This window comes from Sinocyclocheilus rhinocerous, unplaced genomic scaffold (genome assembly GCF_001515625.1).
Source record: "Sinocyclocheilus rhinocerous isolate Xijiao unplaced genomic scaffold, SAMN03320098_v1.1 scaffold153, whole genome shotgun sequence".
Lineage (NCBI taxonomy): Eukaryota > Metazoa > Chordata > Actinopteri > Cypriniformes > Cyprinidae > Sinocyclocheilus > Sinocyclocheilus rhinocerous.
In genome coordinates, this window is record NW_015660878.1 from 4,111,491 (window position 1) to 4,135,475 (window position 23,985).

Below are 23,985 nucleotides of genomic sequence, written 5' to 3' on the forward strand. Positions count from 1 at the left end.
ATTTATGTGCAGTATACTATATGAGTCGATGAGCGGATGTGATTGGGATTAGTTTAATATTGAATGAGTAAATTGTTGTACTTGGTTCTGTGTATAATGCTGAGTCGTTCGCTAGGCTGGATCAGCTGGCCGTTCTTGTACCAGCGGCCCAGGACGTTTCCAGGGTAAATCTCACAGTTCAATTTAAGAGGTTGACCCAACAACACTGTCACACTCTGTAGATCCATTAAAATCTTCAGAGGCTTCACTGAATCATCCAGTGGCAGGTAACAGGAAACAAACGAAAAATACAAAAGTTAATAAACAGGAGAGAAAGGGTGAAATAAAGACGCTTTTGTTTTTAATTCAAATAGCTTCAGAAAGTTCCTTAAAGGCAAATGTCACTCTCAAATAGCAATATTATCATACGATCAACTTGAACGTGAGCTTCAGTGGTGCCCCCGGTGGCCATCAGGGAGTAGGTGCCAGTGTCGTCCTTTGTGGCATCGTCAATGATCAGCCAGTGTTTGGTCCCCTCGCTTTTCACACGGTACCGTGAGCGCACCCCTGTGGGGACCTCAACCCCATTCTTCATCCTGTACCAGACAGTCAGCAAAGAGGTGATGTCATTTTGCTTTGCTTGTTTAACACAAAAATGGGGTATTAAACACCTAAAATCCCCATTGCACATACCATTTAACTTTGGCTCCTTCCTCAGACACTTCGCACTCCAGTTCAATTCTCTCGTTCACTGTGGTTTTTACAGGCTCCAGCTTTTTCACTATGTTCACAGGCAGTTCTACATAGGAGGACCAAAGGAGTACATCATCAAATCCTTGGCAGGCAGTGTTCAGGAAAGTTGTTATAAAACAATCAGCATTTATCAGTTCTGTCACTTTTTGAGCATGAAATCGTAGGCTGGTAGGGTGGACGCACCTTTCACAAACAGTTCAGTGGTGCACTTCTCTTCTCCTGCAGTGACTGAGTAGGCAGCATCATCGTTTATCTGACAGTTGTTAATAACCATTATCCGTTGAATGCCTTTGTGCTCAAAGATATACCTGCACAATCAATTCATTAGTTACTGGAAGTTAAAGGAACACTCCACTATTTTTGAAAATAGGCTCATTTTCCAACTCCCCTAGAGTTAAACAGTTGAGTTTTACCGTTTTCGAATCCATTCAGCCGATCTCCGGGTCTGGCGGTAGCACTTTTAGCTTAGCTTAGCATAGATCATTGAATATGATTAGACTGTTAGCATCTCGCTTTTTTGAGCGAGATGCTAACGGTCTAATCAGATTCAATGATCTATGCTAAGCTAAGCTAAAAGTGCTACCGCCAGACCCGGAGATCGGCTGAATTGATTCGAAAACGGTAAAACTCAACTGTTTAACTCTAGGGGAGTTGGAAAACGAGCCTATTTTCAAAAATAGTGGAGTGTTCCTTTAAGAGGCTGTTTTTACTTCACATCCCTAACCCTAACATTATTAGATTCATTCATTCATTCGTTTGTTTGTTCGTTCATTCATTCAGCCATCCATCCATCCATCCATCCAGTTTTTATTTAACCTTTTTATATTTTCATTCATTCATTCACTTATTCACAGTCTTAATAATTCATTCATTCACTCTGTTTTTTATGTTCATTCATTCAATCTTTTCTTTTTTCTTCCAATTAGTCTTTCTTTCTTTCTTTCTTTCTTTCTTTCTCTATTGATTATATATTTTATTCATTCATTCATTTATTAGTTTATTGTCTTCATTTTTGATTGCTTTATTTCATTATTCATTAATTCATTCATTCAGTGAGTCAGTCAGTCTTTAGTTTATTGATTTCATTCATTCATTCATTCATTCATTTTTACATTCTTTACGTTATTGATTGCTTTAATTCACTTATTCTGTATTTTACTTATTCTTTCGTTCAGTCTTATTCATTTCTTTCTTTCTTTCTTTCTTTTATTTATCCTGTTGAATTTCACAATTAAACATTTAAGTTAGGAAAGAGAAAATGGAAATAATGTATATTGTACAGAAGTTAATTCCGGTCCTATAATTTGATTGATCTGATTGTATTTTGCTCATAAATACACAAAACTTGACCCTGCTTTGGCTTGTTTTGGAACTTTCTTCATTGGCAGAGAAAATATAGACAAAATAACTGGCCATATTGTGTCTAAGTTGTGAGTGTGTGCTGATATTCAGTAAAATAACATTCTTGCTTGTGTGATTGCTGGATTACTTATAGTTTGTTATTCCATTCAACATATGCAATATATTATACTGTACATTACAACATGGCACTGAAAGCATCTGAACAGACCCATACAGCAGTTCAGATATACAAGACAGTCCTGTGGACTGGCTGACTTACTTCCTATTACTTTGTGGTGAACAGAGGAGCCAGAACAGCCGGAGCACAGGATGGAGAAGGTGGAAGTGGAGGTTATGGCAGACAGGTGGAATCACCATTGCATAACAGACAGAAAGGACAGATAGACATCATGCCTAGATCAAACAGGGCTGGAATAGCTATTAGTGTTACAGTTACTGTTGAGAGAGAGAGAGAGAGAGAGAGAGAAAGAGAAAGAGTAAAGTTGGAAGAAGAAAAAGAGAGAGTCCTCCAAAAAGCAGGGAACACTGGGATAGACATCACTGAAGATAAGCAACCAGAAAACTGCACCGACCACCCAAATGGCTTTAATTTAGTTGCTCTGAACAACCATGAGAAGTGGGTTAAAATATGCTTTTCCTTAATTTTCAAATAACTTAATAACAAATCATTGTCTTTTACAATTATTAAAAAATGAAGCAACATAAATTCTGTTATAGAAACTATACACTTGTGTTTATTTACTCCTTAGCATTAAACATTGTCTTAAAAATAAGATAAAAAGTGTTTTTAATTTTTTGTAGCACTTTAATAGACATTATTACAAAATATTTTGTTTTTAAATGTTATTTATTACAAAGCTACAAATTATTACAAAACAATATTTTTGTGTAAAGTTTATTTTGTCTTATATTTATTATGCCAAACAGCGGAGCAGTGACTATTTGTGCAATATTACCATAACATATTTCTCCAGAGCATTAGAGGTAAATATACATTTAATGTACAAATTTCAGGCAGCTTTTGCAACTCTATTAAAGTCCTGTGAGGGTGTTGGGGCCTTTTTCCTGTACAGTTTCCTGTTGTTAATTACTCACTGTACACTACATTTAAAACTTAAAATGTAGCTCAAGAGCTTCACATTGGCCTTCAATCACATAACGTCCTTTAAACATTTCTGGAAGTTATCATATGGCACAGATTAATGTTTAAAGAACGTTACGTGTTTGCCGGGTATGAAATGCTGATGGTTCACTTGTGTGTGTAGCAAGTGTGTTTGCTGCAAACAGAGTCATTTCTGTGTCCCCTGTGACCAGCAAGCCAAAGAACACAATAAATGAAGGGTTTAAGCAGGTTGGTGTATACAGAGGATTTCACATGAGCGTGTTTCTGAATGTAGTTGTAAAAATTTGCATGTAAGAATAGGAGGTGACATACTTTGGAGTAGAACGGATCTCTTGGCCATTCTTGTACCATTTTAACTCCACGGTCGGGTCAGCAAGGTCCACAACTAACCGGATCTTTCCGCCTTTGTCCACCTGATACGCAGGTTCCAGTCTCTTGGCAAATGCTACAGTGGAGAGTTAAAGGAATAGTTCACCCAAAAATGAAAAATTACTGATAATGTACCCTCAGGCCATCAAAGATGTAGATTACTTTTTTCTTCATTAGAGCAGATTAGGAGAAATTTAGCATTACATCACTTGATCACCAGTAGATCCTCTGCAGTGAATGGGTGCCGTCAGAATGAGAGCCCAAACAGCTGATTAAAAAGTAAATAAAAAGACTCCAGTCCATCAATTAATGCCATTATTTTTCTTACAAGCACACAGTTTTTCACTTCACAAGATGTTAATTGATAGACTGGCATCTACATGATTATTGTGATGTTGTTATCAGTTGTTTGGACTCTCATTCTGACGGCACCCATTCACTGCAGAGGATCCATTTGTGAGCAAGTGATGTAATGCTAAATTTCTCCAAATCTGCTATGATAAAAAAAAAAAAAACTCTACATCCTAGCATGGCCTGAGAGTGATTTTAAGCAAAATATTCACACAGTTATTCAACTGAAGAATTTTACATTTTACATGTGAACTGAATACTGCACATTTATCAAGCAAAATAAACATCTAATAGAGTTTAAATCAGCACCTTCACTTTTTTTCTCTTCCTTTTTGGTTTTCTTCAGTCTTTTCAGCAGGCCTCTGAGATCGGTGATGCCATACGTAAAAGCAATCTTCTCATATTCATCAGGTCGGGCATTTTTCAAAATCTCCCACACATCCACCTCAGAAACTTCCTCTTGCTTGTGCTCCCTGACATCACAGAGCAGTAAGACAGTAAGAGGTCAGAGGTCATGGCTAGGGCTCTTCAACATGTGTTGAGGAACTAGATCGCTATGTCGGAATGTTCATAGGCTTTAATATGAGAAGAGAATGATGAATGTTCCATTATTTCCTTCCTTATTTCTAGTTCCTCAAGACATGTCACACAAAGAGATGGGCTGGATAACCTGCCTATGTCATGGTAACCTGTTACAGGGAGAGATGCCTCACTAGTTTTTAGCTACACAGGGGTTGACATGATCAAGGAAGGGATGGTTCTGTGTTTATGACTGGGGACAAGAATTTAGTGAGGAGCTGCAGTACTACTTTTCAATTTCACTAGGATTGGAAAGGATAAGGTCAGTAAAAAGGGGAGAACATTGTGTTATCACGTGGTTAACATGATCGTGCTCATGATGGATCAACAGACTAAAATCATTTACTAAAAGAGAAGTGTGACATTTGTTTGAGTGCATTATAATATCATTTATGTTAGGAAGATTTATAATTAGGGCTGTCAATGTAAAATGAATTTAGTACAGGTCTCAAAATGTGTTTAAAAGGTTTAAGTGTTTAACTAACTTAATGTGACACAAAGATGAACAAAGTAAATAGACCAACTATAAAAATACGTGGAGAGTACATAATTATATCAGTATTACATAAGTGTTTTGTTTTATTGTTGGTGTGCTTAATTTATATATAGATAAATAGATCAACAATAAAAACAATGCACAAATAATATAATTATAGATAGGTAGATAGACAGACAGACAGACAGACAGACAAACAGACAGATAGATAGATGACAGACAGACAGACAGACAGACAGACAGATAGATAGATAGATAGATAAAAGAGACAGACAGATAGATAGATAGATAGATAGATAGATAGATAGATTTGATCAACAGCCTTAATTACAATTCTTCATTCATTAATAGTATTCTATTGACTCTGTCCTATAGCTTAAACTGTACCCATCTCTTTGCAGGAGTTCTATCTAAACACATCTGGCAATGTAGTTGTTTTCTTTTATTTTAGGGTTAGAAGTCAATGTTTATTATTAGGAGTGAATATTGTTGTTATACATGATCACAGTCGTTAATGATCAGGGTGTGAGACAGTTAAATTAGTCATCATCAGTTTTTGTCATTCAGCCCTCTTCTTACACAGACATTTCCCTGAATGTCTGGAGGTAACATTATTATTTTCATGTTTTAATGTGTGTTTAAAAGTCTGTAGTTGTTCAGGCAAGTATTAAGAACACTGAAAGTTTGCAGTTGCAGTTGTGCGTCTTGTTTCTCGAGTATAAATCAAAATTCCATTAACAAAAGTAGTGATAACACTATTTCACAGCTTCATGTAGAAGTGCTCCATCAACAACTCGTAAATGAGTTGAAAACATTCCCTTTCCATCAGGTTCTGACCTTGAAAGGGTTGTTTCCATCATTTCAGAACGTTGCTGAATCTTTTATGAACGCTGTCTTTAAATAAAGTGTTACCGGACTACAGTAGGCCAACACTCTTGCTTATACAGTTCCTGTTCAGGTCATGCTTGGGAAGCTAAAGGATTATATTACTTACCAGTGATAACGTCTAATCGATTAATTACCTACGATACTAACCTGCCTTGTCTGAAAGTGTAGGGAAGAAGAAAAGAGACAAGCCAAGATAATTTTCTAACTTTTCTTTTTTTCCATTATGCAGGAGTTTAACTTCTGATATTAGCTAACAACAAAGCAAATCCTCATGAAAAAAAGATGCTTCTAGAGGCAAAACCCCCAAAATAAGATTGTGTATATTTATTTTATTTATTTATTTTATTTATTTATTTAGTCATTTAGCAGACGCTTTTATCCAAAGCGACTTACAAATGAATATATATATATATATATATTATTATATATATATATTGTGTATATGAAGATACTGTGTGTGAATCCAGCATTTAATTTATGTTGGCAACACAATACACTTGTTTGCATTTATGCAGTCTTATTTATATGCCAAAATACAAAATTTATATGCCAAAATTATTATTAATAATAATGGCACACAAATATTGTTTTAAACATTTTAATGGAAGAGTAGTTGCCTTGTTGCAATAAATAACATGAAGAACGCATTTCTTTTAAGAGTGTAAAAAGATACTGTTGGATTTTAACAACAGTGTAAAATCAAGTATGAAGAAAAAGACACCCCTGTCAGGGCTTAAGATAAAAAAGGACAAAAAATAAGAAAGAATTGGTCCCATTGGGGGACCAGACTAGAGTTCTCACCTATGTTTGAGAAGCCCACTAAAGTCAAGCTCGCCTGCATCGTCTTGGCCTTCACTGCTGTTGTTCACAAGAGATTAATGGAAATTGAATCAGAAAAGTCACAAACATCAGAATCAAACAATGCTAAAAGAACAACGCAAAAGCCTGCAATCTCTGCATCCGAACGAATGTAGGATTGAGGTGTACACAAGAACCTTTCGCTTCGCGACCGTTGGGCGAACTGATTTGTGCACAAGCTCCTAGTGGTCTCATGACTGATTCTCCCAGTGGTACTTTGGGAGAACTGTATGAGCTTGGATAGTTTGCGTTGCTTTCTGACACATTGTTGGGGTGGAAGTTCCCAGTGCAAGCGTTGGCCTTTGAACAGTTCAACACATTGGTTTGGTTGGTTGGTTTGGTCGACGGGTGGATTTGGTGGTAAATATTTTTGACAAAATGGTTAACTGAGAACTTTCTGGTAACCCAGTCCTTCAACAAACCATGTTTATGTACATCGGTTTGTTAAGGATTACTGGAACAGAAGTCCTGGTTTAATTGAGTAAACATTCACAGAGAAGATCTTCTGGCATTTTAATGCAACATTTCTCCTGGAAAGTAATATTTTAAGATTTTCAAGTATCAAATATGATTTACTTTTAATTCTGAATTATATTGTAACATAATTTCTATAAAAATAAAAAAAATGCTTGATAATAGCCAGAATTTAGAAATTATCTCATAGCATACAGTAACATTATCATTTTTTATTATTATTGTTGATTTTATCACTAAAAACACAGTTTTATATTTTCTGCCATTTTTTTGAACATTGCTATACATTTCTCTTAATAAAAATAATTTCCAGGGAGGATGTTCCCCCTTTACCTTCTTTTGAAAGCTGAGCGGATGTCAATGTTTTGAGAACCGTCTGAGACTTCTGGGGGAAAAACAGCAGAAATAGAAATAGAAAAAAATGAAACACAGCAAAGAGATTAAAATGTACACTACCGTTCAGTAAGTTTTTGTCTCTTATGCTCTCCAAGACTTCATGTATTTGATTATAAAATAGAGTAAAAAACAGTAATGTTGTGAAATATTATTATAAATTGCTGTTTTCTATTTGAATATATTTTAAAAATGTAATTTATTCCTGTGATGCAAAACTGATTTTACTGTCATTACTTGTCTTCATTGTCACTTTTGATCAATTTCATTTAAAATCATACTTTTGAACGGTAGTATTGGTGTCTTTGATTATGTGTCTGTCGGGTTGAATCAGAAAACAAACCTTTGATCTCCAGGTCAAAAGAGCAGCTATCAAATTTGTCTTTGTAGTTGACCTCACATCTGTAATTCCCTGCATAGTTCTCCTTCGCCTTTATAATGCGCATCTCAAAGGTGTGAATCTACAGCAGAGGGAAACCAATGCCAAATATTACTAGAAGAATAGGAAAGTTATGCAAATGCTTCTTCACAATACATTGTTTGAGTGGGATCACCTTGGTAAAGCGATCGAAAGATTCTTTAAGCTGCAGATGCTTCCCAGTCTTGCTAGCCAGATCCATCCACTTGCCCTTGAACCACTTAATGGTTGGTTTACGAAGCAAGTCTTTGGCCTCCACCTTAGCAACGAAGTTGATGTCTCCACCTTTCAAACAATATAATAGATGGTTTTGTTGAATAAATGCTGCGAGATCTAAAACGATGTGCACAAGAGCCTGAGATACTGACCTACATTGATGGAACCACTCTGAGGCTTTTCAATCAACAGAGTCGAGAGCGGCAGAGTCTCAATCTGTTTGTCAATCTCCTCGGGAGGCTGGCCGTCCCCCAGAGACCACACTGACCAATTAGGAGAAAGAACACACTTACCGCACTCGTACATTTTTGGTTACTTTTTATAATAACGTTCATTTTTATTAGCATATTATAATACTGAATAGGTAATTACAGTAGTTAGTGCACATTCAAATGTTAATATCTCTATATTTCTATATAAATATATTCATATGCATCAAATTTCTTAATGAAAGTTATTATAAAATATTTGAAATCCATATATCTTCCAATCATCCACACATACACACACACACACACACACACACACACACACAAGTACTCAACAAACACACAGTGACACATCGTCATCACACATTGCTGCCACAAAGCAACATGGAAAGCATAAAGACACTGAACAATGACCTTTAAGAGGGAAAAGAGAGAATCGGTTAACATATGTAAATATACATTGTGTAGCAAAATCATTTCGGAAAATATTCAGATTGCTCAGTGAGATTTCACAGATGTTTTTAGTCAGTGATCAATGATGAGATTAAATCTTTACCAAATAATATTCTGACCTGTGCCATTCATTTGCCCATGGAGTGTGAAAAGGCAGATGATCTACAAAACCCCTCAAGTTTCTTTCAAGACGGGGTTTGGGATTATTTCACCGCTCTGGCCAAATGTACCCATGTGCCGGTTTCATTTGGCTGTCCATTGTGGGAAAAATTAGGCACTAGAAAGCGTCTTATCGCTAAACATATTCCTATTGCATCCTGTGTTTCTGGCTTCTAGGGATCAGTTAATGCATCTACAGTAGTTATAGAATTACCTGAGTCTTTTCTCCCCCTGGTTGACTCAGGGTCGCTATCATCTAAACAGAGACAGAGAGAAATTTACAGCATATTATAAGAAATATTACTGTAAAGTCCATTGCGGCCAACAAACACACTGTAACACACAATGGCACACAATTCCACATATAAAACATGAACAGAAAGCAGGAACAGATTGTTATTGGCACTCTATTTAGGGAAATATGACACAATGGTTGTGTCGTTCCATACTTGTTCAGTTGTCTTTTCTGTTAACCTAGTTGTTTATTAAAGGCTGTCTTTCTTTAAAATGATTAAAATATGATAAATAAATGTTGTAGTATTCTAACAACTATTATAATGTTTGCGCAATGCTTATGTCATAAAAATGTGTTTTATGGTGAAATAAAAGCTGGAATTATCAGGACTTTATGTGTTGGAGAGTGTTACACTGGAAGTAAATGTAAATTCAGAGGGCAAGGCTCTACTGTAAATAACTGTATTAATCTTCAACCTGTTTGCTCAAATTAATATTCACATATAATCTAAAAATAAACATATCTCTGGGTAGAAAGTAATAGGGGGCATTAATTAGTGAAAGACTCTTACTAGGAAGGTCAATAGAAAGTTTCTTGGGAATGCTGCCATCCTCTGTGAAAGAAAACAAAATATTATTTATTATGAGTATCTGTTTTAGCCAAGTAAAGGGGTGTTTATTGACCTAAAACAAGTTAATTATGAAAAGTTCAATTTAATAAATTGCTGCATATTTTGACAGAGCTTTTTTAAGTAATTAATTAATTCCCTTTTTTCCTTAATTTTGCATGTTTTTTTTACTTACAATTTACAATACAAAACATGTATTATATGCAAAAACATGAATTATGCATTTCTGTACAAGCATTATGTGTATACTGTATACACATCAGATGTCTTCTGCATCCCTTCCTTTATATAGATATGAACATATGTTATATAAAGGGTCTAAATGCTTGTATGAATCAGGCAGAAATCACAAACGTGAAGTGCATGTTTTTTTGCTCATACGTTCCTTTGTGAGTTTCATCTAGAGCTGTAAATATTCATTTTTAGTCCAATCTTTAGCTGGTTTTATTCTTAAATTCTCCTAAAGTATTTGCATTTTGAATTTCAAAAGCTCACCTGGCATTTTTATAGCAACAACATTAGTAAAGACGTGTAAATAGTAATTTAATGAGGATGGGTCGTCATGGTTACCAACCTGCTGGAGGTGGAGGTGATGGAGTGCTGGCGGTGACATCATCATCTTTATCTGAAATAAAGGTGTGATTGACACATACACCAACCTATCACTGAACTCCATTTCCAGCCGTAGACCAAACACAGCATGCATACATGAACTTTCAATTCAACATGGACCCACTTACAAGTAAAAGATGGAATGCTGGGAATGTTTGCCGGTGTCTTGGACAAGCATGACAGGAATGGTATGTGACTTTGTTGTGGCTGTGTATACGTGTGAGGATAAGAGTGTGCTTTGCAAGACAGAAGCGATATGTATACAACCACAAGCTTATCTGATGGCCCGCCGGGCCATGAAGCAGCACACATGTGGATGGAAGGAAGTGTGAGGTTATATTCTGGCTTGCCGGTGAAACCCATGAGCATTTTGCAATACACAGAGAAAAGCTATGCTTTAATTATTGCAGAAGATTCTTGTTTTGCTACAGGAACAGATCCAGCAATGCGGCCTGAATGTCTGAATGCCACATTATTAAAGATTCTGAGAAAACACAGTGAGTATAAATGCTCAAAGCACATATACACACATCTCCACTCAAAACACACACTGACTGATATACTTCTCTGTCCTCTGTTGACATACAATACCTTTTATAGGGGTAGCTTTTGTATCAGCAGACTTCTTCATTGAAGGTGCTGATCAGTATAAATTCAAATGTTAGTGGACACAAATACAAACAGTCTACGTATAAACTAGATTATAACATCTTAGTGGAGTTTTCTTACTCTTTTGGACTTGCTGTGGGATTTACTGTGCATCACACACATGCATGCTAGATATCTTACAGGCACTGTCAGTACAGAGCTTTAAAGACCACAGAAGTGGAATTAAATGTAACATTTGCATTACAAACGAGAATTTCCTTTGAAGGACTTTCCTGCAGGTTAAAGTGAAAGAAACCTTTGAGTCTTTGGATGGTAGTGAGAGATCTGGAAGAAACACCAGGGTCAAAACATGTACTGCTGATGAAACATTAAAGATCTGTAGATCAGATCAGGGATATTAGACGGTTAGACAAGTTGAACATCCCTGATGGGTTCAACAAAACTAAATATGATGGAAAATACTGGTTATTAATGCTTCTGTTGATATCAGTGATTATTAAAGTTTTGGCTCCACATGTACTTGACCCAAATCGTATGCAACTTGCAGTGTTGGGGAGAAAGTACAGTAACTAAACAACATAGTACATATATTTAGCAATTTAACTGTACTTCAGTTGTTTTTTCCAGCTAGAATTTATGTAGTGTAATGAGAGAAGAAAAGAAAAAATACTGTTGAATTGTTACTGTTGTTTGTGTGATTTTTATTGTAAATATGTTTTACACAAGAATGAAGACTTATGTAATAAGGTCATATGACATTCATCACATAAGGTCAAATGACCAGATGAATATCTCAATAACCTCCCTGTTTTTAGATGTAAAATATTGGTTGAATGCAAACTGTGCATTTCTACAATATTTGTGTGTGTGCATGTATGTGCCAATAGTGATCAGTAAGTCCACTGTAAGTCCACATGCTTTCGTTATTTAATTATTGCGTCATTTTCAAAAAAAAATTAGTTCATTTAAATATAATTTAATATATCTTCTAATGTTGTCACTTTTTATGTAGCTTGTAGCTTTGCAAACTAGTTTCAAAGAAGCTTCCCAACACTGACAAGTTGTTATTAGGATTTTACTCTTTGCAATACTCGCCGGGAACTTTTGAGGTGCCGGACTCCTCTTCTTTTACCTCAGTCACCTCGACATGCTTCTTAGCCTGTGTTGGCTCAGGTTCATTGTGGCCGTTCTCTACAGGCTCTGTCACTAATGGCTGTGGGTCTGTGACCTCACCCTCTACTGGCTCTAGTTCAGTCACCACAATTACTACAGGCTGTGGCTGAGGGGTCTCAGCAGCAGGCATGGGCACGGCTGCCTCTGCTTCTGTGACAGTCACTATGGCCTCTGTGTCTTTGGTTGCCACTTTAGCCTCTGTACAGCAAACACAGCCAGGCTAGAGCAGCAAGACTTCAGGAAGCCACCTTCCACTCAAATGCTTACACATGCACACACTCACATAGATGTAAAGTGACTAAACTGGTCAAATATGTGCATTACATATATTTACATGCTAATTACAGATTTAATTTAATGGCATTTTTCAAGTCAATTTGAATAAGTGACCAAAACAGATCTCGTCACTGTACATCTATGAAACTGTAAATCCCAAAAGAAGCAAAGTACAACAGGCTCTGCAAGCATCTACTTGTGGAGTATTAAAAATAATTTAAAATGATATTAATTATTCTCATGTACAAAATGTCTAAAGATGTTTGAAGTATATTTTAAAATATAAAATCAAATAATATATACATATACATATGATATTATATATTTATTAATCAGCATATTTGTACTCAATAACTAGTAAATAATGAGAATGAATTATTCTCTGCATAAATTACATATGGTTTACGTATAGTGTATATTTATTTAAAAATATTTATGTTAATAATAAAAATGTTACACATTTAACAGTTTTTCTGAATATCCATGTTTGTACACAACAACTACAGTCAATTATGAGAATGAATTATTCTCCTGCACAAAATGTGTATATTTATTTATTAATAGTTTATTATAATTTATAGTTTATTATACTTTATTTAAATATTTTATACACATTTTAATAATAAAATATACAATATAATATATAAATTCTGTGCATTTAAATATTTTAAATATCCATACAGTATGTTTATACAGAACAACTACAGTCAATAATTAAAATTAATTTTTCTCTTACACAAAGGTTTATAGATGTGCTAAGTTTAGTGTATATTTATTTAAAATATACTTTATATTAAAGGGGTCATATGATGCTTTTTTAAAGATCATTATTTTGTGTATTTGGTGTAACAGAATATGTTGACATGCTTTAAAAACACATTATTTTTCAAATACTGTACATTATTGTAGGTCCTCTATGCCCCGCCTCTCTCAAACGACATCATTCAACATTTTTTGTATATGTCAATTATTTATATATGGTTTCTTTCTATCACTGGCTGTAGATGGAACTAGTACAATACCTACTATCCATGTGATAGGAAACCATACTTGTACAAGCCAGAAGCTTTACAAATAATGGCTCCGAAGCCAAAAATCATTCTAGCACCTCAAATGAGAAGTGTATATTACCAGTGCACTGGTAACAAGGGCCTTAGCCTGAATGTCATCTGAATCAATAACCCATGATCAGCTGGACAGAATACAGGGATTCAGACCATCTGGCTGATATATGAAATAACAGTGATACTCATCTGGTGAGTAGCCTACTTCACATTTGTGCTCACCATGTTTGCACGCCGGTGCTGTGTGCTTATTACACTGAACAAAATTATAAACGCAACACTTTTGTTTTTGCCCCCATTTTTCATGACTGAATGTTTATACTGTACTTTGTTGCTTAAAGCAGAAATTGTGTCATACAAAACATGTCAACATCAGTACTTCCAGACACACTTATACACTCACAGAACTCAATCAACCAGTGGTTTATTTGTGTCAGGTCAGTTTATTAGGTCTTTCTCATTGCAAATTAAGCAGGCATTTTTTGTATTATGGCCTACTTTAATTTTACTGTTGCCCATGGCAACATAACATCACTACTTTATCTGCAAATTTGCGTGGTTTTGACACTCAAACTACTAATCGTAAATGCCCCTTGATGACTCGAGTAGGCCTATTAATTAAACGGTAAGAATAAAGGCGTGGTCATATTTACTTATCTTTCGGTGAATTTTCGCATGCGAAAAATCCGGTTATTTCAATAGGCTAGTATCCGTGATCTGGAATTTCGCGAGAGGGCGAACGATTTCTCCATGCAGATTTCGCAACGGGTTCAGGATGTTTACATGGGTTTACTACATCGAACAACAGAAAACTGCTTGGTTTGACTGTATCTGTTTAAACTGTGCTTCATACATTGCTACTTTATTTAAAGTTTTGGAATTACGATGATCAGCGTTAACCATGGCAACATTAGCTTCTTTTTTCATTCTGTTCGGAGTCGTTTCAAAACACAGCTAGAACAGCTAATTGGCGCCATCTTATGACTCAAAACCCTTAGACTAGTAAAATGCCATTGGATTACTCTTTATATTAATATGTTAAGAATGAATGGATAGATGCCTAGAAACTCAGGTGCCCCCATTTAAAGCAAAAAATTCATGTGTCCTAGATGAGAGTGAAAATAGGAAAATTTAGCCTGTAAATATATATATAGAATGTATTGCAGCTATTTGTTGTTACGGTATATGTTGTAATGAACATTGAATGTTTTGAATGTTTTATTATTAAAAGCGGAAGCTAATATAATGCCACATGTACAGTATAGGCTTTTAATCTGGTCATAGATTAAACTGGCTATAACTGGCTGACTGTAAAAAAAAAAAATGCCTACAATTTATTTTTTGTCAGACTATGTTTGAAGTTTTTTTCCCCCTTCGCAACCAGTGACTCTCTATTATCATTGTCCATTCACTCATAAAAACTGATCCAGGATGAGGCAAACAAGTTTATCTGAAGAAATTCACCACTCACCTTCAGGTTGGCCATCATCTGTCAGGAAAAAAGAAAAACAGCTCCATGAAATTTCCTATATTTTAGGTAAGGAGGCTTTAAAATTTTCTAAAAAATGTATTGCTTGTGCTGTCTTTCTTTATAATAAATGCCACTTGGTTTAATATTTTGTTATCTAATATAATGGCATTTTAACTCTGGCTATTTTTTTAGGCCACTGTATAATTTGTATAAAGAACGATGAGTGCAGCTTTGTCTGTCTTTAAAGCATTCTGTTTTTTTTTAAACTGGGTGTCAGTGAGCAGTATTGTGTTAGTTGCGGTGCACATGTCTAGACATATAGCAAACAGTTTAAAGAGGCACATGTGAGACACAGTGTTACAGTAAACCCAGCAGAGCATGATCAAAGTGCTCTTACAAACCCTAATGTGATTAGAGGAGTTAAACAAAAGCCTGACAAGATCAAATTTTAAAAAAAAGAAATTAATACTTTTATTCAGCAAGGGATGCATTAAATTGATCAAGTGACAGTAAAGCCATTTATAATGTTACAAATAAATGCTGGTCTTTTGAAATCATGCAGAAATGATTTCACCTAAAAATATTAAGCAGCACAACTGTTTTTAACATTGATAATAATTAAAGAAATGGTTCTTGTGCAGCAAATCAGCATATTAGATTAAATTCTGAAGGATCATGTGACACTGAAGACTGGTGTAATGGCTGCTGAAAATTCAGCTTTACCATCACATGAATAAATTACATTTTAAAATATATTCAAATAGAAAACAGTTATTTTAAATTGTTATAATATTTCACAATATTACTGTTTTTACTGTATTTTTGATCAAATAAGTGTGGCTTTTGTAAGCATATGAGACTTCTTTTAAAAACATTTAAAAATTCTTCCCAACCCCAAATTTTTGAACGGTGATGTATGTCCTGTAATCTCACACGTGTTTCCTTCAGAGTTTCAAAAGAGATCTCAACTATGTCTCAAACTGCTTGGAAATCTGCACTTAAAGTCAGACATTTCATTATCAACTCAAACTCAGCTATAACTCAAACATTTATCATCACATACTGCAGACACCAAATGATCTGTGTTTATACTGTATTTATGTCTGTATACCGGATTTATTTCTATCTTTATACCTTCTATGGAGGTTTAGGAAAAACATATGAGACCATGATGAAGTTGGGCCATTACTGAGAGCTCCATTAGGTCTCTTACAGAGCAACCTCTGAGCAACAAACCTTCCTCTACACTATAAATGATGTAAATGTCAGCAGCTTTGTCTCGGCAACCCGCTCCTGTTGCCTTGGCACGGGCTGCTGTGAATTCTGTGAGGATGCCAGCCATAGGCTGATCATGGCACAAAAGGATCTCTGTGAAGCGTTCCGAGCACGACCGCTTCATTCCTGCCCCCTGCTGTCAGGAGCGCATGTGAGGAGGGCCAATGCGAACACCTGTGCGCTTCTCCTTGTTTAGCCTCTTGATATTTTTGACATCTCTCAGCTTTCAGCTCCCTCATTTTGTTTGCTGTCTCTGTCAGTCCTTCTCTCCTTCACTGGGTGTTTTCTACAGTTCATTGTCACTCACTATAGCCTCTGTTCTGTGTGTTCTGTAGCTTCATCCTGTCTTATGTTGCATAATTTCCTTGGTCATCTTCATATGGAGTATAAAACTCCTGAAAAGTCTCCTGCAGAAGTCTTTGTGATATATTTTCAAAGCAATGCCATCTTGTCAACAGAAATACCTTCTTTTTTTCTGCAATGCAACGTTATCCAAAGCCCAAAGGAGACAGGGCACAGCGAGCCACATGCATGATAATTTATAATGATAATATATCAAACATGAAATACTTGAATTTATGAGACTTAGGACACAATTATATGGGACCTTCAGCAATGTAAAAAAAAAAAATAAAATTAGTTGATCCCCTCATCTGCTGGCAGGAATTTGATCACTAAAAATGATAACATTTGTAATAATAATAATAATAATAATTATTATTATTATTGTAATGATTCCCCCACTAAGCACTATATAAATATGACAACTAATAATAATAATAATAATAAATCAAGATGTTTTTGCATATTAATTTGTCTTTTGAGACACCAAATTTTATTATTACTTTTTAATTAATAATAATTATTTTACCTAATTATTTTATCTCTCTTATTTGATCTCTTTGTCTTGTGCATGTCATAAGAAAAACTCAATAATAATAATAATAATAATTAAAAAATGTTAAATCTTGATGGAATTAGTCTTTTAAGGCACCTAATCTTATTTTATCTTTTTTTTTGTCTTGTCAATGCTGTGAGAAAAGCACTACATTTATGTAACTAATAATAATTATTAATATTAATCAATCAATTAATCATTCATCTTTTTTGCCTGAATTAGCCTTTTGAGACCCCTAACCTTTTCATCTCTCTTTTTTATATCTTGTGGATATTGTGAGAAAATAATGTATAATAATAATAATAATAATTTAAAATCAAAATGTGTTTACCAGTTAATTAATCTTTTTAGAAACCTAATCTTATTTTATCTCTCTCTCTTTTTGTCTTGTGCATGATGCCACCCCACAGATCACCCATCTTTTGGATCCCTCAGCTCAGATTTGGCACTGACGTGGGTCCTTCCACCCATTAAAGAGCCATTTATGTTACGGTTGAGCTGGCTGGTGTGGCATTCTGGCTGTTTCGAGATCCCCCTGGCTCATCCAGCAATAACAACAATTTTGAAAGGTATTGTTTTACCCTCGCAGCGCAGCACAACAGAATGCAGGTATGTTCAGCTGTCCCTACTGCTGCCGTGAGGACAGACAGGCTCATGTTGACCCCCCACACACCAACGGTTGTTACTAGCCGGCCCTCCAGCTTAATATAGATAGAATTCAAACCTCATTTATTAAAGAACATTTTCAGTTACATGCTTCTTGTCTGACAAGCGAATGCACTGCAGCTAACTTTTTATTGTCACGACCAACACAGACTAAAAAAGATTCATAATAGGTTCATAAAGATCGACAAAAAAGTGTACGAGATCATGGATACAGCTTTTCGTTTGAGAATCAATCTTTTATGATTGTAAAACTGTAAAAAAAAACAAAGTACTATTGTACGTGGAAGTCGTGCAAACTTTGCTGGCTCTGAGAACAACAGGCATCAGAGAGCAGATGACAGCTTGAATGTGTTATTTCTCTTGGTGCTGATTTATGAGTGATCTGACATGAAGGAACGACACTTTAACGTCTTTTGACTGAGAAAAAGTGAGAGTGAAATACGCAGGGTCCAAAATGAACACTCACACAAGTAAAAGTTGCCAGTTGGCTGGTAACTGTATAAGGAACCGCAACATAATACATGATAGTTAAAGTAATTGACGTGCATAATTAAAACGAATGACATACAGACCTTCTACAAATAAAACATAGGAAATTTTTTTTGTAGTATACGTAAAATGTTATTTTCTCCAAACTATCATGGCAACACATAAGCGAAATATTTCTCACATTAAAACCACTATAATAACAATAAAACAATGTACATATATATATATATATATATATATATATATATATATATATATGTACAAACCTAAAGAGTTTTAATTTTATATACTTAATAAAGCATAATAACTCGAACTCTATTTTAATATAAAGCAATGAATAATTCATGACTGCAAAATAAATATTTATTTATATATTTATTTACAATGGTGTGTGAATGGAGCTAAATTTGCTCCATTCACACTCTATTAGCTGGTGCAAAGTTAATTTTGGACTCTGGAAGTTCATTTTGGCCAGCCCTTGTAATGTAGGGTGGGTTTGACATGGGGATTCTTTCATCTTTGACCTTATCTGTAAGTCAGTAGTCAAAGGCCAGCTAATTATCCTGATATGGCTCTAGAGATAGACTTTCGCTGACTTAAAACATCAAAAGTTTGTTTCCTTCCATTGTTGTTTTCCTGTGGGATGCTATTTGTGATGCTGGCCTATTTGGATATAGGTCATAACCTCCATCCTTTGATATTATTTATCGCAGAGATCAAAGTTCAAACAAACAAGGGCTCAGGATTCTCAGTATGATAGAAACATAAAGTCACTGGATGAAAGATAGGAGTAACAGAGAGAAGAGAGAGAGAAAGAGAGAGAGCAATGGGGATTAAAAGTCTGCTCATTCTGAACTATTCCAGGGGTCTGGAATCCAGTTCCCGGGGGTCCAGCCCTGTTCATCCCTCATCCAGCCTTTTAAAGCAACCGCACGCGCCTCCCCATCAGCTGTTCCCCCAAATTTATGAGAACAATCTTTTTTTTTCAAACAGACATGGTCACAAAGTCTAATACTCTCTCTTGAGGTTATTTATGGAAGGCATCTACTGTATATGGAATCCATCGTAATTAAATATTACAGTTGGCTTATCATCTCAAACTATGTTTTCATCTTTCAGAGTAACCAATTGTTTGTTACTTTAAAAAAAAAAGGACAGTTGCACTGCAAAATAATTTTTGTAATCGCAATTTTTGTCTTGTTAAAAACATTAAAACAAGGTAAATTTACTTGAGAAGCAAAATTGTAAGATATTATGGTTTGTTTTCAGAGAACACATTTTTAATAAATTATTTTTCTCTCACCACGGCAAATTGTTTTTAAAAAAATTTTTTTTTTTAAACATCAATCTTGGTGAATTTCATTAGATGTATGCTTAAAACATGTAAAATAATATCTTAATGTCTTATCCAGTTTTGTTTTCAGGTACATTTATGTTGTTTTACAGGTGTTTTTCACCAAAAAAAAGAAAATTCTGTAACATAAAATATTATAATTTAAGGATTTTTTTTTTGTCCATACAGTGGAAGTCAATGAGCACCAAAACTGATTTGATACCAATATTCTTCAAAACTCAAACAGGTTTGCAACGACATGAGAGTGAGTAAATGATGACAGAATTATTATTTTTTGGGTGAACTTATCCTTAAAGAATGTTTAGACAAACAGACAAAAATATTTTATGTATGTTTTCTTGATAGACAGATGTTTTCAGTCACCATAAGCATCTTTTCATTCATTTTTCAACCCACAAAAATCGTCACGATCTACCGGATGGCATTTACAATGGGTGTTGGGCGCATCTGCAAACCCTGTACCGAAATGGATCGCGCCACCTGCCTGTTTATGACCATGTTTATGAATATCAAAATAGATTCCATAGCATCAATCTCCCAAATCCCCCACATTCTGCATCATAATCCCCATTGTCCAGAAGTGGACGGATCCCATCCAGTGTGGATATGTTTAGAGGCCGATATTAAAATATGAGTCATCCTCAGAGGAAAGCCATAGCCTGACCAAAAATAAAATGTAAATGTAACTGGTGCTTGTCACGAATGATGAAATCTCAGAGCTGTTGTGCTCATGCATATGAGAGATCTGCTTTCATATACTATCCAATAAATTAAAGCCAGTCTTTTCCATTCAGTAATAATAATCATGATGCAATGTAAGTCAAAGAGCACACACAATATCGCATCCTCATACTTCAGTCAGCAGTGGAAGCTGATCTCTATATCATCACCCCTGAAATATTTGTCCATCTGAAGGCGTAGCATCCCCACCGGGCCATCAGCATTGCATCATCCATCAGAAATGCCTCTGGCACCCCAGTAAAGCTGGGCCCATGACTTGAAACCCAGCGCAGAGTAAGTCAGCACCATTCCATACCCAGAATCCCGTATAGCTGACTGACTCTGCGCTCCTAATCACCTTGACTATGCACCATCCATCATAGCAACAATAGGGCATTACAATAGTTGCTTTTTATAAAGTTGCCTGGATCACCTCATCATCCAGCACAATGTGAATTCCAAAGTCGCTCCTGATCATCCCTGAGCTTTTTATGTCTGCTTGAGTCATTTTGTCCTTCTCATGACTGTAGGGATGATGCAAACTTCTTCACCTGCTTCTGCTTCTACCAACCACCTTGACCTAACATATGTTATGTTTTATGGTGTATAAACTGTCAATTTCATCACATGCGACTCAAAATACAAAATTTTCCGCATTTTTTGCTTTCTTTCTATAATGCAGCATTGTATACTGTGTATGTTTGCCATATGCAGTTGAGAAAACTCTGCAAGGTGAAGTTAGTCCTTGTTGGTTCAAGCCTATTCAGTTAAAAAAAACTTGACTCAAACTTAGATTAGAATGAAAAAGGTGAAACAAACCAGCAAAGCGGAGCTGCTAATTTGTTATCAGCATGTTTGTTAGTAATGCTGAGGTGATATCACTGATAATGTTGTTGTACATCTTGATTTGGTCAAATTTGCCATCCTAAAACATTTCCTTTTGTTTCTTGATCAACAGATTCCCCATCAGACTATGTAATCTGTGGCATAGTGATGGACAGGATTGGTTCTCACCTTTCTTTGTGGGCTCAGGCATGTTGAGCCGTTCTCCAGTGGACCAGGCACCAGTTGAAGGGGTTCAGAGGTGAGTCTGGGCTGCCCAGTGTGTGTGGCAAGGGGTGTCCTTTAGCCAAGGGGTGTTATGATGGAGTAACGGAGGTGAGGAAAGCTTCACCAGAGAGTTTGGAAGTCAATGAGGATGAGGGCAATGCAGGAACGCAAAGGAGAAAGTAACAGATCTGGGGGTGATGAATAAATTGGGTTTATATAGCTCTCATCTTAGCCACTCCTCTCTGTGTTTGATAACAGAGCCCAAAAAACATCCCTAACACCTCCCTCCCCTTCGCTCCTAAAGTCCTGGGATTAGATGCTCCTCACCAGCTGGAGTCAGACAGCGAGAGGGGCTTTGGATAGCAGAAAAAAAGAAGGTATTTCTGTTGACAAGATGGCATTGCTTTGAATATATATCACAAAGACTTCTGCAGGGTATTTTTATGCAGAATGCTTGACCCTTCAATCAAAATGTAATATATATAAAAATGTGCAACATTTGCAATGTGCTTATCTTTCATAATTTATAAAAAAAATATATAGTCTAAAAGTAAAATATATGAATAAAATGTAATAATATATAAAAATGTATAGATAAAAAATGTGTACATTTTACAATGTATATATTTTATAATTCATCAAAATATAATATAATATAATATAACAAATAAAAATGTATAATAATAATTTAATGTAATAACATAAAAAGGTATAGAAATTTATACAATTTATATATTTGTATAATTTATAATAATTATTTTATTTTATTTTATTTTTAGTAATATGTGACCCTGGACCACAAAACCACTCATAAGGGTACATTTTTGAAATTGATTAAAAAAAATTATACTTTTTTAAAATGTTATATTTTTTTCATAAAACATTTTAAATAATATATTGCATATTTATCTATATGTGTAAATATATGTACATATGCAAACTGCTCTTTAATACTTGGTCTTTATTCCTGCCAGTGAGGTGTTTGTAATGAAGATACGACCCTGCCAGTCGGTGGTTGATGTGTCAATGTGACTGATTTACTATAAAGCTTGGCAAGGCCCATGTCAAGGGCATTCACTATAGGCTGAATGAAAGAGATATTAGTAGGTGATGTTGTCATCCAGGGGTTCCCAGTGTCTAAGCTCCACCCATGTAATAACATAAAAAGGTATAGAAATTTATACAATTTATATATTTGTATAATTTATAATAATTATTTTATTTTATTTTATTTTTAGTAATATGTGACCCTGGACCACAAAACCACTCATAAGGGTACATTTTTGAAATTGAGATTTATACATCATCTGAAAGTAATAAATAAGCTTTCCATTGATGTATGGTTTGTTAGGATAGGACCATATTTGGCCGAGATACAACTATTTGAAAATCTGGAATCTGAGGATGCAAAAAAATCAAAATATTGAGAAAATCGCCTTTAAAGTTGTCCAAATGAAGTATGTGTCAATGTGACTGATTTACTATAAACCTAGGCAAGGCCCATGTCAAGGGCATTCACTATAGGCTGAATGAAATCGATATTAGTAGGTGATGTTGTCATCCAGGGGTTCCCAGTGTCTAAGCTCCACCCTTTCGCTAGAAAGCCTCTGGGTGATATTTACGGCTTAGTGAGAAAAATAGGAAACATTTACTTCACCCTTCAGCCAAGTGCCAGAGATCATTTTGATCTAATGTGGATGAGGGCCAAGGGCGGTGATCTGAACAACCAGGACTATAAATTCTGTTCAGATGCCTGAGCAATGCTTTTATACTCTATAATTAGAATGCCAACCTGAACTCTGACATTTGACATAACTAGCATGGAAAGACGGTGGAAACATGGGATTGTTGCCATTGTCAAGACTCTGATTATCCTGTTAACACTATAATTCTCATTATAAATCAGGCCCTCTTCTTGCTTGACATAACTAGCATGGAAAGACGGTGGAAACATGGGATTGTTGCCATTATCAAGACTCTAATTATGCTGTTAACACTATAATTCTCATTATAAATCAGGCCCTCTTCTTGCAGACGTAACAGCAGTTTACACATTGAGGCCCCCGAAGCTTTAATAGTTTTAGTGAGCAATTACATGTAATTTATGATCATATATCTCAAATAAGAAAGAAAGATTTGAAATCCATTTGTTTGAAACTAACAGAGGTCAATGACATGATGCAAATTTTGTCCAGATCTATTAATTTCATAAAATACATTACATTTTTAATAAAAAATGCATTTTTCTGTGTCTCAAGTCTCGTAAAATATCAAATAATTTGACCTTTTTATGGCACAACATGTTAGTTTGTGGTAAAATGTAAGATGTTGTGTAACGTCTCGGTTACGTATGTAACCCTCGTTCCCTGAAGGAAGGAACGGAGA

At 35.3% G+C, this 23,985-nt stretch overlaps 1 protein-coding gene across 1 annotated transcript in view; it reads right to left on the bottom strand.

The window, feature by feature from the left end:
- Positions 1-16,547, bottom strand: part of LOC107725517 (myosin-binding protein C, slow-type-like) — a 31,540-nt gene extending 14,993 nt beyond the window's left edge. Inside the window, 20 exon segments of the mRNA XM_016534794.1 lie at positions 82-247; positions 409-575; positions 673-778; positions 916-1,040; positions 2,354-2,362; positions 3,530-3,662; positions 4,247-4,410; positions 6,048-6,056; positions 6,702-6,758; positions 7,566-7,617; positions 7,969-8,086; positions 8,180-8,328; positions 8,412-8,522; positions 9,295-9,336; positions 9,887-9,928; positions 10,518-10,568; positions 11,147-11,194; positions 12,260-12,557; positions 15,149-15,166; positions 16,338-16,547. Of these exon segments, the coding sequence (XP_016390280.1) occupies positions 82-247; positions 409-575; positions 673-778; positions 916-1,040; positions 2,354-2,362; positions 3,530-3,662; positions 4,247-4,410; positions 6,048-6,056; positions 6,702-6,758; positions 7,566-7,617; positions 7,969-8,086; positions 8,180-8,328; positions 8,412-8,522; positions 9,295-9,336; positions 9,887-9,928; positions 10,518-10,568; positions 11,147-11,194; positions 12,260-12,557; positions 15,149-15,166; positions 16,338-16,547 (2,075 nt within the window).
- Between the last annotated feature and the right edge of the window lie 7,438 nt (positions 16,548-23,985).